The following is a 16,536-nucleotide window of genomic DNA, read 5'->3' as shown; positions in this document are numbered from 1 at the left end:
GGAACGAGACGTTGTGTTGAAAGACAGACTGGGGTTTGATCATCTCCGAGAGGAATTTAAAATGCCAATGGGCTTTGGCTAATGGCACACGCACGCCAGTCCCTGCCCCGTGCATATGGGTATAAAAGGGAGGCGGCGGCGGCCATTCACTCGCCCTTTGGGCTGAGGAACCTGAGAGACATCTCCCGGTCACTGCAGCGGGTCAGCGAAGCATTGTGGCATGAAGACACAACATATTGTTCCCTCCATCTAGCTCTGAGAACCAAATCCGGTTGGGCCAATAGGGCGCAACTAGTACCACTTGATGCTCCTCTTCCCTGACCTTGCACAAGACCTGTGCAATGAGGCTCACTGGGGAGAAGGCGTACTTCCGCTTGCCCCGCGGCCAGCTGTGTGCTAAGGCATCCGTGCCGAGGGGTCCCTCGGTCAGGGAGTACCAAAGCGGGCAATGGGAGGAGTCCGGGGAGGCAACAGGTCCACCTGCGCCTGGCCGAACTGCTCCCATATGAGCCGGACTGCACGGGGATGGAGTCGCCACTCTCCACGAGGCATCGACTGAGGTGAGAGCGCGTCGGCTGTCTGGTTCAGGTCGCCTGGGATATGTGTGGCTCACAGGGAGCTGATCACCTGCTGACTTAACTGCCGTGAGCGAATGCCACCCTGTCGACTGCTTGACCTGCACGAGAGGCTGCAGCCCCTTCAGTGCAAGTTGCACAGCCAACAACTCTAGGCAGTTGGTATGCCAACACAGGCAGGGGCCCGTCCACCACCCTGACACTGCGTGCCCGTTGCACACGGCACCCCAAACCTGCAGGGAGGCAACCGTTGTCACCCCGACGTGCCTTGAGACCTGCCCTAGGGGACCCCTGTCCGCCAAAAAGGTCATTGAAGACCAGGGGGTTAGGGTGCATCGGCAGAGAGGCGTGATGACCATAAGCCTGCTGCCAGTGTGCCACGCTCTCCAGGGAACCCGACTCTGTAGCCAGTGTTGGAGCGGTCGCATGTGCATCAACCCGAGGGAGACCACCCCCACCGAGGATGCCATGTGCCCTTAAAATAAAGCTTCCCGCCTGTGTCTCATTACCCACACCTGGTGTTAATTTACCCCTTGTTAGTCTCCCTATATAATGACCTTGTGTCTTCTGTCCTGTGCTAGTTCATTTTGTTCCATGTCTTGGTTGACATTGCTTCGTGTTCCTGCCCGTGACATTTAATCAAGTCGAGTTTAGTCAGTGTAAGTGTTTGTCTAGTGTTGTTTTAGTTAGTTTACGTTCCTGTGTAGTCTGTGATTATTTATCCCTTTGTCATTGTTATTTTACCCCCTCATGGGTCTTTGTTTTGTATTTTTGTCAAATAATCTGCGCTTGGGTTCATCCCTGCAATTTCCTGACATCATAGCCCGTAAATATACCATGATGTGTTCCCATGAGAACTGCTCCCAGGTTTAGACCTTACGACCTGTCAAGAGTATGATAATATGATAATAAATGCAATGTTCAATGTAACCTAATTAACCTATGAAGAATTTATAGGTAATAAGAAGTTCCAAAGAAATGGTAAAGATTTGGCAATTCTTTGTTACCTAATTATGTCTCCCAAAGAAACAAAAAGAAAATGAGGGGGACTAAAACTGATCCCTGGGGAACTTCTAAAACAAAATTCCTCTCTTCTGTCCTTCTGTTCTCTAATCATTGTCTTACTTTGTGTCCTTATGTTTAATTAATGTTTTTCTTGACAGTGCTAGGGATGGTAGCAGTCCATAGACTCATGGGAACACAGCATGGCATATTAAGGCTCCATGATATCTGTCAAGCATTCATTTCACTTTGAGATGTAGGACATGGCATTATAACTGAAACAAGACTCTGCTGAGAAGAAAACAGTAAAGTGAGAAATATGTATAATGTATGTTTTTTATATTTTTTGTCAGATTCTAATGTAATCTCTCTCTATCTCTCTCTCTCTCCAGCTTTTTGTGCTGATTTATTTCACGTTATAACAAACAAAGCAGCCTTGGAATTAAGGTAAACTTAGTCATTACATACTGAAAATCTGTATATGCATTTTGTTATTAGCATTTTGATAAGATATGTACTATACAACAGTACAGAGATATATACATTCTCATAATGTGACAAATGTGCTATTATGCAGGTTGGTTTTCTTGATTAAACACATTTTCTTCTAATAGTTTTATTGCTTTGTTTGTGTGTGAAAAGGTGATCAGCATGAAGAATTTTTCTGCACAGAATATTTCATATACAGACTTCAAACTGAATGGTTTCTACAGTCTAGAAGAATGGAGGCCTTTTTTATTCATCCCTTTCTTTCTAATGTTCATATTGTCAATCTTTGCTAATTCTATTCTCATATATTTAATCATATCACAGAGATCTCTGCATTCTCCTATGTATGTACTAATAGGTCTTTTGGCAGTTGGAGACTTCATATTGCCTATTTTGTTTGTACCTCACATGCTGCTTAGCTTTTTATTCAATTGGAATGGAATATCTCTGACTGGTTGTTTGATACAAATGTTTGGTCTTCATTTCTTTGGAGCATTTCATTCGACTTTGCTTTTATGGATGGCAATAGACCGTTACTTTGCGATATGCAGACCTCTTTATTATCATAAATACGTGGAACTCTCTAACTTTCTAAAGTTTGTTGTGTTGCCAGTCATCAGGAATGCAGCATTTGTAATGTCTGTCGTCATTCTGGCTGGAAAACTGTCATTTTGTGAAACAAATGTTATTGATCACTGTTTTTGTGAGCACATGGCATTGGTTCAGTTAGCATGTGGAGATATATTCATTAATAATTTAGTAGGACTTTTGACAGCTTTCCTTATACCAGCTGCAGATTGTATTCTAGTTTCTGTTTCATATATTGTGATTTTCATCTCAGTGTTCAAATCTGGTAAGGGTCATATGAAGGCCTTTAATACCTGCATTACCCACTTGATTGTTATGTCAGTTACTTTGACTTTGGCAATGACTGCATTTCTGTCATACAGAACACAAAATACATTTTCACCTGATAGTCATGTATTTGTAAGCACAATGTACATACTTTTTCCAAGTTGCTTTAACCCTATTATTTACGGAGTAAGAACAAAAGAAATAAGACTAACATTTCTAAAGTTTATTAACAATGTAAAGGTCTTTCCCAAATCCAAATAAAAAATGGATTTTTCTCTCAATATAATGCACTAAAAATTATTAGTCAGGAGCAGGTAAATCTTGTTATAATTCAGTATTGGATTTTAAAAGGCTATTACATGTGTGTATAACACAATTGTTGTGTGAGCAAAATTGAATGGGTTAACTAAAGAGCACACAAGTGTGTAAAAAACGTGTTGTATGTTACCTTCATAACAAATTACTTAAGCATTATGTCTTTGTTTTGAAATTAAATGCATGTGTATGGTGATTTTTATTAGTACTGTTGGGATGTTTGTTTACTTCAAAAAATGCAATGTATAGGAAAACAGAATAACCAATATTGTAGTCATACTTCTTTGTCCAAATAAACTTTGCAAAAGCGTTGTGTGTATTTTTGCCAAGCTTCCTTAAATTACTCTCAAAACTGAGCTTCAGATAATATTTCAAAAATACCAACGAAACATACACATACAATTTTATTTATCTTTTAAAAAGGAATAGAGTAAATAAAGTTTTTGTTTAAGTTTTCTTAGCATTGTGTCTTGTTTTTGAGTGCAAATTTAAAACAAATTGCAAATCAATATACATTTAGTTGACAAGATATGTGACCTATGATAAATAGACTATTGTTTGAAAAATGTATATTTAAAAAAGAGGTCTTTCTTACATGCTCTAGTAAAACCAAATGTGTGTAAAGCGTTCGGACCATTGGGCTTTGTTAGATGAGCAAGTTAACCAGTGATCACCTCTAGGTACAAATATACTTGCTGGTTTGAAATTCTGATTCTGTACATCTTGCTGAGATGAGTCTAAAAAATATTTTATTTCTTCTAAATGTTTTACTTATGTTAATGTTAAATAGTTTACTACTAAATAGTTTAACGTGTTGTGCTTCACAGTATATGCACTCACAGTCTCAGTCACTTCCATTATGCATAAAAAAACAGGTTCTGAGTGGCACTGACAGTCAAACATAGATTCATGACACATATAACTCTAACATGAAAGTCTATGAGTTTTACAGAACCAAAGTACAGTTTATTCATAATCCAAACAAAAACATGAACTTCAAACAACAATCTTTGACATTTATCAACAATGGTTATACGAACAAAGACAACATGACATTTTGGTGTGTTGGACTTTATGTAGCGCCACAAGACTTTTTTTGACAGAAATTGCTCTTGCGGTTTTTTGATGTCCTCTGCCTGTCGGTGGTCTAGGAAGCCATGGTGGAGCCGGCAGCAGAGCACAAGGGTGGCGCTCGAATCCATGGCAGAGCCAGTGGTGTTGAAGGCCAAGACACAGGAGAGTCCAGAGCGGCTATCCTGGCTGAGGAAAGGAGCAAAAGAAGTTCAGGGACAGCCATTCTGGAAAAGGCAGGGACCAATGGAATCTCAGAGGTGGCCATCTTGACCATGGTGGGAAGAGCAGAAATCACCAGACTTGTCTGTTTTGGCCCAAGTGTTGATGTCCGTCTTGGCCCTGACTCTGTGGTGATGGTCATCTTGGCTGATGACTCTGGCTTGGCAGGCATGATGTGAGCAGGCTCTGGTGTGGTGGGTACTGTGGAATTGTGGGGTGCTTATTCCACAGTCCCCACAGTAAAAGAAGATCCGCTCAATACAAGGGCCTGATCATTGTATTCCACCAGGGACCAGAGTTTTGTAACTCTATTATTATCTCTACTCTCCTTACACCTGGAACTTGTTAAAAAATCAACCTACGTTGTATTTTTGTTGTGGCTGTATTTTTCTTTGTCAGAACCAACTTCTCCCGATAAAATATTAACCCCGCTAATATCCATTACTGCCCTGACCAAGGAACACTTGTGAACAATCAGACAATTAACCAATGACAACATGTCACATTAGGTTTGTTCAAGTTGAACTTTACTAGCCTGCTACTTGCTGGAGAAATCTACCAGTTGCAGGTGGGAAGGAGTAAAGAGATGCCCGTCAGTTGGACACTTTATGGCTCCTGTACAATCCTGAACCTACAGCTGACCACGGGATTATGCTTTCTTTATTACAGATGAGGGGAATGTGATACCTAGCTGTATGTTTTCCATTAAGATCAGTGATATGAAAACTTTGTGTAAGCATAACCGAGTGTGTCAGAATAAAAATGCAACACATGTCTTACATACACGTGTACATTCTGGCCAATGAAAATAAAGTGTGTGGTCATCAAAGCTTTCGCAGCAATTTTTAGCTACTGCAGCGCTTGACCTAGGGCGCTGGTCTCATTATGCTCTCACGGTACTTTGATGGCACATGTGATCGTAAGGTTGCTGCAGAGCTGAATTAAGTCTGACAAATTTTCTAACCAGAATGTATCTACATTTGTATTAAGGCATTTTGCAGACCCTTTAATCCAAAGCGATTTTTCATAAGGAGGCAATAATACAATAAGTGCTTATACCAAGATACTAGTTTTACCAAAGCCAGAACTATACCTGTTGAGAAGATTTTTTTAGAGAAGTTAACATTTACCAGTAAAGTATTCAAGGAAAAGATCATTTCCTTCCCAAAAAAGTAGTTTTTTGAATGTTGTGAGAAATGTGGTTGATCGGACTGCATTTGGAAGATCGTTCCACAAGCAAGAAGTAGTGAAGGAGAAGGAGAGGGTAAGTGATTTAGTGCCGTTTTGTGAAGGTATTTCAAGGCACCGTTAATTCACTGCTAATTCATTCAGTCAGTGATGCTGGACCTAATTCTGCCAAGTGGTTGATGTCCTCAGGGCAACATATTTTGTTGACCTAAGGACAACATTTTTATAAATAAAACCTAAAACCTAAACCCACACCAAACCCCAACCCTAACCATAATTTACCCCTAAAATCAGAGGGAAATGATAAGTGAAAAACGATGGTCTAGAAGCACCTAATCCTGGTTGTAAGATTAAATTTAAAATAAACTGTAAACTTATTTCTGAAATCTGATTGGTTGATTTAAATGTTGTCCTAAGGACATCAACCACTTGGCAAAATCAGGATAGCCGTCAGTGATAGTTCTGTAAGCAAGCATCAGTGACTTAGGGCATACAGGCTTCAATCGGTAGGCAGTAGTGGGAGATGAAGAGACGTGCCACATGAGCTCTTTTGGGCTCCTGGAAGATGAGCAGTGCTGCTGCTGCGTTCTGAACCAGCTGGAGTGGTTTGATTGTCTTGGCAGTAAGACCAGCAAGGAGAGCATTGCAGTAGTCCAACCTGGAGATTAAAAAGGCCTGGAAAAAGGAGTTGTGCTGCATGCTCAGCAAGGTAGAGCCTGATCTTACTGATGTTATATTATGCAAATCGGCATGACCGCATTGTCTTTGCAATGTGACCAATGAAGAACAGCTGGTCATCAAAGATTACTCAGAGGTTCCTGGCTGTTTTAAATAGAGTAATGGTTGTATTGCCAAGTTGGATAGTGAGATCATGCTGCATCGTGGGGTGGGCCAGGAATACAAACAGCTCGTTCTTGGCTAGGTTCAGCTGGAGGTGGTGCTTTTTCATCCAACTGAGATGTCTTCTAGACAGGATGTAATGCTTGCTGCTACTGTGGGATAATCTGGGTGAAATGAGAAATGGAGAAAAGTAGTGGTCCAAGCTATGATCCCTGAGGGACCCCTGTGATCGTGTGGTGAGCTGTGGACAACGTTCCCCTCCATGACACCCTAGAATGCATTGCTTTTGTCAGGCAGCAGTTGATCTGCGCAGCAGTAGAACAAGCCTACTGACAAGGGAGGCACATGGCAAAATCACATGAGCAAAATCAAATTACAGGGAATCACATGATAAACAGGAAACATGGTAAAATAAAAGACATGAAAACATGAACTGTGACAGTAACATCACATTGTCATTTTTTCTACTGTAATAAAAATAATTTATACTGGTAAACGTAAATGTAAACTGTATCAATTTAAGAGGAGCTATTAGTCAGCAGAAGACTACAGTAGTGCGTAAGTCTGCTCTTTACCCTGTTTACCCTGTTTTACTGTTGCCTAGATTGTTGCCTGTTGTTAGTTAAGATTATTTGTGCTTGTATATTTAATCTACTCGTTGACTGAGTGCTAAGGTGTTAGCGTTTTTCTTCTGTTGTGTACTGTATTACTGAAGTCATATTAAGGTGCCTTTAGCCGCTCGTTATTGCTAGACATTATAGTTTTGCACTTAAAAGCACAGAGCAAGTTTGCTCCGTGTTTCGCTGTTTGATCCGTGGCCCATTCAAGTCGTTCAGGCTTTGTTTTGCTAATCAATAAGTCGTGTTCAGCTGGTATTCTGTTCGTGCTAGTCCCAACACATACTTATACTTTAGTATATTTAATATACTTAATATACCTTTCTTTCTCTTTCCTTGTATACTAACAGCATGTGTTTCCAGTTTATTCCTGTACTCCACTGCAGACAGTGTTCTAACCCATTCACACCTCCCCTTCTACACCTTCTCTCTCTGTGGGTCTCTGGAACTACCAGTCAGCTGTGAACAAGGCTGACTTCATCCATGCTTTTGCTAGCCAGTCTGACATTCACATTCTAGGTCTTACTGAGACATGGATTCGTCCTGAGGACTCAGCCACACCCACTGCTCTCTCCACAAACTACTCCTTCTCTCACTCTCCCCGCCAAACTGGAAGAGGAGGAGGCACAGGTTTGCTTTCAAAAATATTTGGAAATATTCCACACTATCTTCATTATGCAACAACTATTCATTTGAATACCATGATGTTAATATCACTTCTACTACTCAGCTTAGTGTTGTTGTACTTACTGCCCCCCAGGTCCTCTTCACAACTTCATTGAAGAGTTAGATGTGCTTCTCTCATCATTTGCGGAGGATGGAGAAACTCTATGCTTCTGACTTAGAAGCCTCTCCACAGCTGGAACTCACAGATCAGGAAACCAGTTTGATCTCATCTACACCTGTAACTGCACCACAGATAACATTAAATTCACACCTCTTTACATTTCTGACCACCATCACTTTCAACGTGCTACTTTCCACATGCACCTACACCACCACCAGATTATTTAAGACCGAACCTTCACTCTCTCTCCCCTAGCACCCTCTCTGCTGAAGTGACATCCTCTCGTCCCTCCAACTTTGCATCTCTAGATGCTGACACTGTCACTGACACCTTGCCTCCGTGAATTCTCCTCCCTCCCCTGAAGTTTCCCTTCTGCCTGACAAACATTTCTCCATGCGCTTCATCTGTGCATTAAAGTTTGTTAGTTTCCCTTGCATCTTGACTAGGTCTTGATTGCACATCACCTCGCTTTTGGGCTCGCTTTGCTGTGAGTTCACCCTAGGAAATGAATTACAATCTGGACATGTACGAGAAGTGAAGCCAGGCCTTAAGCACTTGTAACAGCAAATTTCCTTGCCAGCTTTAGCTTTAGTTTGTGCAGAAGGCAAAAGCATTTACTCTGCCCCAGAACAGCATGGAGCTCATGAGCTCTCAAAAGAAGATCCATGACTGAGGAAACAGAAGTTCCATAAAGTGCAACTCTGTACTTTTCAAGAGCATGTTTGTAAATTAGGTCAATTTGTTCTTGCTCAGAACGGGGGATTTTAGCTTTTTGAACTCACTCAATATGTGGGCCACAAAGGTAGGAAGGGGTTCTTCAGGGCTTTAAAAAAGGCCCAGGATACCTCTCAGTATTTGTTACTGGCTGTCAGAAGGAAGAAAGACTTTCCTAAAGAAAACACAGAATTGGACCCATGTAACAACGTGTCAAGGACAGTGAACCCTTTCTTAGGTTCTTTAGCCAAAAAGCGTTGCAACTCGAGCAGAATTTGGGCATCAGTCAAATCAAGGGTTGTTCTATAAACATTGACTGATTGAAGACAATCTTCAGGAGTTACACCTCCGTCTCCCGCAAACACATCTTAGATTGATACAACACAGATGCAAGGATTATGCTTGTATTATCACAAGAATTTGGTTGAGGTGGTGTGGGATTACAAATTTATACAATTTTATATCTAGATTAAGGTTATGTACATTATGTTTCACATTTTGAGGTAAAGACGATTACATTCTAAGAAGATCAAGTCAGGCAGCCCAGATGTCTGAGACAATACCCTTTTGTCTTTATTCACTTCCTGATCATTGGGCAGGGTCCCAAGTTAAAGGTGAATGCTAAACTCAAGGCACAGCTAAACCTTTGTCTCTATGATAATGTGAAGGTATGGGCAATACTGTCAGGCTGATTGGATTATCACCTATGCATTTGAATGACACTGTTATGCTGATGAGACCTTGGCTGGGACAATTCCAGTAATGGGCTGATTCCTGTATTGCATTTGCATGCTTTGTGTAAATCATCTCCACCTCTATGTATCCCACCCCCTTGAAAGGTATAAAACTCTACTGTGCTGAACTAAAAGTCAGACTTGGATGACTACAGCGACGCACAGCGAGTCCTCAATAAAGAGAACTTCTGTATGAAAGATATCCCAATGTCTCATGGTCTCTGCTTTGACGAGGAAAAAGTTTCCTACAGTGGACAGGTCACATTTCTAAATGGAACATTTCCACTGATCATAGCTGGTGATGGCACCTGGTCGGGTTGAGCTTGATTGTAAGGTGTTGAGCTGGCCACAGGGGGGTAGCCGTGTATATGGCACTGTAGGGGTATCATCAACAGGAGGTTCAAAGCATTCTAGGATACCTTGCTGCAATTTGAGAGAGTCACTGAGAAACTGTTGTAACATTGATACTTCAGCTTGTAGAAGTCCCACTTGAGTCTCCAGACGCATACCACCTCTGTGTGGTAACTTTTGTTTCTGTCTGGGGGCAGAATCGGGCATTGAGTAGGTCAAATCAGTCTTATAGTCTGGGTGGGAAGCCACAACAATACATATGCCTTCACATATACAGCAAAACAGCAATTGCAAAATATAACAAAGAAACCTACAGTACAAATATAAAGATGGTTATTAGGATTCACACACCATCAATAAAACACATTTAAACACCATGAAATAGCATCACAATAACAACCATAGCATTTGAAATCGAAATGGTATTAATGCCAAACACCTTTTCAGCTTCTTACTATGTGAGCTTAATTAGACACTCTCTCAAAAAAAAAACATTTTTTTTACCTCAATAGTCCAAGAGCAAGCGAACACTTCGTTTCTGTATTGAGTATAATGTTCATGAAAACACACCCATGCAAATGTGTCAAAAAAGGTCCATATACTTTCAGTTAACACATGTTTTGCTTAAATTTGCAAAATGAGTGAACAGTACTCATAAACAACTGTTCAAGCTGTAGCCCCGCTTGAAATGAATGGACGCTTGGACCCGAAAAAGGTATTCCTTATGTCACCACTTAACAACTGAATAACAGTAGGTTGCCTTATTGTCTCATAACTTATATCAATCATTGGTTTATGTATGTAGCTTTAAACTGATGTAGGTTTGTGGGGGGGGGGTTACACAAGGCGTTTCAGGTAGGTCTGAGTGAGCGTTCGCTTTCTGATGGAATGCATCTTTTGTTACTTTAATTTTTGCAATTTTACATGTCTAATACATGCATGGGCAACTTATAACACACCAAAGACACAGAAAAACACGTATTCACGCCATATGACCCCTTTAATAACATTTAGCTGTTTTTGATAAGGCTTCGCTTGTCAATCTCACATGTCACTAGCAAAGACACCCTTAGTTTTTCAGTTTTCATTGTTTGTTGTTTGCTTAAAGTGATTGTCATTACTGCTGTGTATTTTATAATTACTCTGTACATGTAAAGAGCATCTGTGTGATGCAGTTGCAGATAAGGCCATGAGTCCTGCTCAGGACTGCTCTTCGTTTTGTTCATTTGTCATCTAATGTTTTAAATTAGGAAAACATAGTATTGCTTCATTGATTAAGAATTTTTAATGCAGTTATTTACAGCACATTTTATTTTCATTACAAACAAGAAGTTCTTGACAAAACATTAGCTCTGTGTATTCTTTGTTTTGTCATCCATATATCAATTTATTTAGAAAAGTCATTCATTTTTCCAAAAAAGGCAAGACCTTTATGTTCATAAACTTAAAAAATGTCTGTCTTATTTCTTTTGTTCTCCATCCATAGATTATTGGGTTACAACAACTTGGACCGAGTAAATATAAGATGCTTATGAATATACGGCTGTTGGAAGAAATGTTATTCCTTATTCTGTACATCAAAAAAGCCATCAAGGCACAAATCAAACTAACTGTCAAAACAAATAAATGCGTAATGCAGGTATTAATGGCCTTCATTTGTGCCTTTCCAGATTTGAACACTGAGGTAAAAATGACAACATAAGAAAGAGAAATAAGAACAAAATCTGTAATCGGTATAACAAAAGCATTAAGAAGACCTACAAAGTTATTAATGGATATATCACCACATGCCAACTGCACCAATGGCATATGTTCACATAGGGAATGATCAATTATATTTGTACAATATGAACGTTTTCCAGCCAGACAGACCATGACAATCACCAAGACAGCGTTTCTCATTACTGGTGGAATAACAAACTTTACAAAATTGCAGATTTCCATGTATTTTTGATAATAAAGAGGTTTGCATATTGCAAAGTAACGGTCTATTGCCATCCAAAAAAGCAAGGTACTATTAAATGATCCAGTAAAGTAAATGCAAAACATTTGTATCAAACACCCATTCAGAGATATGCCACTCCAGTTAAATAATAAATTAAGAAGCATGTGGGGTACAAAAGATATAGGCATTATTAAGTTTGAAAGAGACATAAAACCTATTAGTACATACATAGGTGAATGCAGAGACCTTTGTGATTTGATTAAATAAATAAGGATAGAATTTGCTGCAGTAGACAAAAGAAACATCAGAAAGAAAGGGATGAATAACAAAGGCCTCCATTCTCCTAGGTTGTAGAAACCATTCAGTTTGAAGTCTGTAAATGTAATGTTTTGTCCAGGAAGATAATTCATAATGAAAAACCCTTTTGTAGGGTTCTGTTGAAAGAAAACAGATTCATTTATGTGAATAAATAAATCTTTGCAGTGTTGAATAATATTGTTGTTTCCATGGTCTTACACTAAATTTCAATACAGTGAATAATAAAAGCAATATAATTTACTTTTTTTTTCATTTTATACTTGTACAAAAGTATTCTAAACATATTTCAAACATTAAACAAATAGCTGACATGCTCACAATGTTGTATATAAAATATGTAATATAATGATAAGTTCACCTTTACTTTGACGTTTTTGTGATTAAACTGCAATGTAAATCTGCACAGGAGTGCTAGGACGGAAGAAAAAAACCTCCTCTAGAAAGTCAGAGGTTCCATGACACGACCATATTATACTGAACAAGCAAAACATTCATACATAACAGTAGAAGTTAACCGGATATATTGTTACATTAATACAGTACAGTATATGTTCTCTTACATCAGTGACACAAAAGGTTATAAAAAAAGTTCCCTCAGTCTCAGTCTACGCATTGGACTGAAATGAAACAGTGCCACATATCTAAATACACCATGTTATGTTCCCATGAGTCTGTCCACAACTCCCAAAGTTTTCTGCTTCATTGGGCCACACCTACTATGTTAATGATAATGTTTATTATTATTGTTTTACATTGTTTTTATGGACAGAAACCTGTGAAAAACTGTGTAGACCTGTGCAGATTTCTGTCAAATTATACAGTTGGACATTCTGTGGTGTTATAAGACTGTACTGAACTTAGTATAACACAGTTTGGTTCATCAACTGCACAAGTTTGAATTGTCCTTATTACTTGACTATGGGTTACAGTTTAGTTATGGTCAGGTGGGTTAGATGAATAATTTGACATGTGGTTAAGGAGCTACTAGTCAGTTAAATGTCTTTTGAGGGACCCTCAAAGTAAAGATTTAGGCACTAGTATTTTTACTCCCTGTTCTGTTTTTTCCTTGACCCGTGTCATGAGAAATTGAGCTCCTCTCAAAATCAGTACCCTTCAGGACCCCGACTGGTAGCTAAATGTCTGATCAAAAAGATGTTATTGCGATATCTTGTTTTATGAATAATCCGAAGCTACGTTTGCTTGTTCCACAGACGTTACTTCTTCCACTTGATAAACTAAACAACAACAATAATAAATAATAATAACACCAGCAATTATAATAATATAACAAATTTTGCTTATACACAACATTGCAGATTATTGTGCTTTTTTGTGAATGTTCGGTAAAATTTAAGTGCAATCGCTAGCTAACCATGTAGCTTCATGCTATCCTAGTTCATACGTAAGCTAACTAAAACAGTAAGAATGATATTTGTTTGATTTCACTACCTATAGCCTCATCTAGCACAGGGAAGCACTTAATTTGAACATGATGCGCGATGTACATCAGTTCACATGATGCACTGAAGACATATTTTGACATGACAAGACACACACATGATGGGCTAAATACATTCTGCTTCTCCGGAAGAGGAGTCACGGATCACCACGTATGTTAGTTACAATTTGTGTTGTGCTACGCTTGCTCCGGGATTCCTTATGTTCCTTATATGTGGATTTATTATTAATTTTAAATATTATTATTATTGGCCTACTCACGCATCACGTACCAGAATAACACAGTATAGTTATAGTTAACAACAGTAAGTTTAGCAGTGTTTCCCTTTCCTTTTGTTTTTTTTCCCGCTACGGACCCAGCAGTTCAGCTTCTTTGCCTTAAGCAAGAGGATCGCTCCCTCGTGGACCACACAACAGACTTTTTAGACCTTGCCTACCTAACGCGTTATATGGACAGGTGCCTGTGCACCTTTTATGTGCAGACTTAACAACTCAACAAAGGCTAAGCTGTCCTTGAAGGTCCTCGAGAGAGTTTCGCTGCTTTTGTCGAGTGGGTGCTGGAGAAGAATGGACTGTATTTCTCCTTATTTCTCCATCTCCAGCCCCTCTTCTGAATCAGAGACCAGCCAGCCATCATCCCCCTACACAGAGAAATTGCCTGAGCCCGCTGCAACACAAGAGCCAGCACGGGACCCCACGACTGCACTGAGCTCCCCAGAGCCGGAGCCTGAGCCTCGAGATGCGTCTGACCAGCTGTATGAACGGGCAAAATTGTCTGCCTAAGCGTGAGGATCCCCTGTCTCCGCCTCCAGCCTCCGAGTCCCGGACTCCACCTCGGCTCTCTGTCCCATCGGCTTCGCCTTGGCTTCTTTCTCCCTCGTATCTTCATCTATCCCATGTGAGTGGGAATTTTCCAAGGCTGGGGAGATTATATATAAAGAGGAAAAACTCTGTCTAAAGAGAATGGAAGAGATATTGCTCTTTTTTTACACAAAATTATAGGTTTTCCCAACATTACACGCGCACTTCCACTGATCCCTACACCTTCACACAGTTCACCATTCAGCAAAATTGCTGCTTTCAAAAGGAAAAACAAAGAAATGGGACGAAAATTATTTGCTGAAATTAAAAGCAGTTGAACTCGACAGTGATCCTTACAACTTGCCTATTGTCACGATCCCAGTCCGTGTTTCCCCTGTCTTTGTGAACTTTTCTGTCACTTCCTGTTGTGTGCCATGTTTGTAGTCCTTTGTAGTTTTTCTTGTTAATTAGTTTCCCCAGGTGTTTCTTGTTATCCCAGTGTATATAAGCCCTAGTGTTTCCTTTGTTTGGTGTCGGTCTTTGTTTCATGCTTTGTTTTTGTGCCTCCTTCATTCTGTGGATTACCTTGGTTTGTGCTTGTGCTTGTCTTTGTCTTTGTTTATTTAATTACATTCTAACTGAATTTGGATCTACTCTCTGCCTGGTTCCTCTTACGTTACAGAAAGACCGACCAACTATGGATCCAGCAGTCGCCCTAGTCCACCTACGCCAGGGAACTCTCACCCTCGAGGACCACATTATGGACTTTTTTAACATTGCCAATACCTCCAATACCTCCGCAGAAAGGAAATGGCGCAAGACCAAGAATCCAGCTGACCTAGGGGACTACCAGTCACTAATCTCCTCTTTTCCCTGCTAGTTTTACCACAGCTAAAACATCTTTCTATACCACCAAAGATTTGCGTAAAAAAATCAGCCAAATACCCATTCAAAGCTAGCCGGAAAACCGCGAGAACTAAACTAAAATACTTGGCAACAGTCTGGCAGATTACAAGCCAGAAAAATTACGCACACAGGAAAACCCGCTACATAGAAACGACTTTCTACTTTTGGACCTTTTTATAAATGTAGTGGAGTAAAAAGTGTCACGATTCTCGTGGAAAGAACCCAATTGCAGGCAGGCAGTGATGAAGGGGTTAACAAACGGGATATTTATTTAAACAAAGAAACAAAAACAAAGACCCACGATGGGGTATAATCCATAAAACAGGACAATTGGCTAAACAGGACATAGACTAATTAAACTAAACTAGAACAACACTAGACAAGACCTACACTAGACTTAAACTGGGGTAACTCACATACAGGAACAAGACGTGGTGTTTTCAAAGACATAGCGCATGACAGCAGACAAGCAAACATAGTGAATACACAATGAACGACCACAGGACAATGAAATATGAGGGCATTTAAAGGGAAACACAAACGAGGGATAACACAGGGCAGGTGGAAGACATTAGACACGGCCGAGAAACAATACATGAAACAAGAGGGGCGGGGCTAATGACGAGACACTTGAGAGAAACATATTATTGTCCTTTTGACAATAATATGTTTCTCTCCACACATAACCAAAGGCTTTGCCATGACTCTGCCACAGGACCAAGAACAACATGACTAAGTGAGGCAAAGCCATGACAGAAGGCCCCCCCCTTTAATGAGCACCTCCAGGTGCTCACCAAGGGGTAGACGGACAAGACAAGACAGACTGGGTGACAGACAAAACAAGGCAAAACAAAGAAAACAAAATCAACGGCAGACATGACAAAATAATAACAGGATTGGGATGGGACAAAAAAATAACAAACATGGGAGGGGGGGAGGGGCCAAACAAGGGCTCATGGGGGGCAGTCCATGAGGGTAGGGAGAAGGGGGAACCGTCTTAGTCCGGGGTGGCGCTTGAAAGCGCAAAGCCCCGGGGGGCTTGACAGGGGAAGCCCTGGGGGGAACAGTCTTAGTCCCTGGAGGGACCGCCGACTGGAACGTCGGCGGGACAAGGCTGGGCTCCGGCTGGAACGCAGGCGAGAACGCCGGCAGCGCCAGACTGGATGCCGGATTGGACGCTGGCTGCACCGGACTGGACGCCGGCTGGATCACCGGCTGGGACGCCGGCTGCACCGGACTGTACACCGGCTTGATCACCGGCTGGGACATCGGCTGCACCGGACTGGACGCTGACTGCACCGGACTGGACGCCGGCTGCAACGGACTGGACGCCGGCTGCACCGGACTG

At 40.8% G+C, this 16,536-nt stretch overlaps 1 protein-coding gene across 1 annotated transcript; it reads left to right on the top strand.

Moving 5' to 3' along the window:
- The first annotated feature begins 525 nt into the window (after positions 1–525).
- Positions 526–11,462, top strand: LOC130565192 (olfactory receptor 52K2-like). The gene is made up of 3 exons (XM_057351779.1): positions 526–560; positions 2,192–3,122; positions 11,337–11,462. Exons 1-3 carry the CDS (start codon positions 526–528, stop codon positions 11,460–11,462), a joined length of 1,092 nt encoding a protein of 363 aa, XP_057207762.1.
- The last annotated feature ends 5,074 nt before the right edge of the window (positions 11,463–16,536 follow it).

Source organism: Triplophysa rosa, linkage group LG14 (genome assembly GCF_024868665.1).
Source record: "Triplophysa rosa linkage group LG14, Trosa_1v2, whole genome shotgun sequence".
In the NCBI taxonomy this organism is placed as follows: domain Eukaryota; kingdom Metazoa; phylum Chordata; class Actinopteri; order Cypriniformes; family Nemacheilidae; genus Triplophysa; species Triplophysa rosa.
Note: the sequence above shows the minus strand (reverse complement) of the source record. Positions and strands in the feature narration are given on the sequence as shown.

Coding starts and splice junctions, on each gene's coding strand:
- LOC130565192 (XM_057351779.1), top strand. CDS start 526: ATGGAGTCGCCACTCTCCACGAGGCATCGACTGAG. Junction 561..2,191: donor TCCACGAGGCATCGACTGAG/GTGAGAGCGCGT, acceptor TTCTTCTAATAG/TTTTATTGCTTTGTTTGTGT. Junction 3,123..11,336: donor ACGGAGTAAGAACAAAAGAA/ATAAGACTAACA, acceptor CTTATTCTGTAC/ATCAAAAAAGCCATCAAGGC.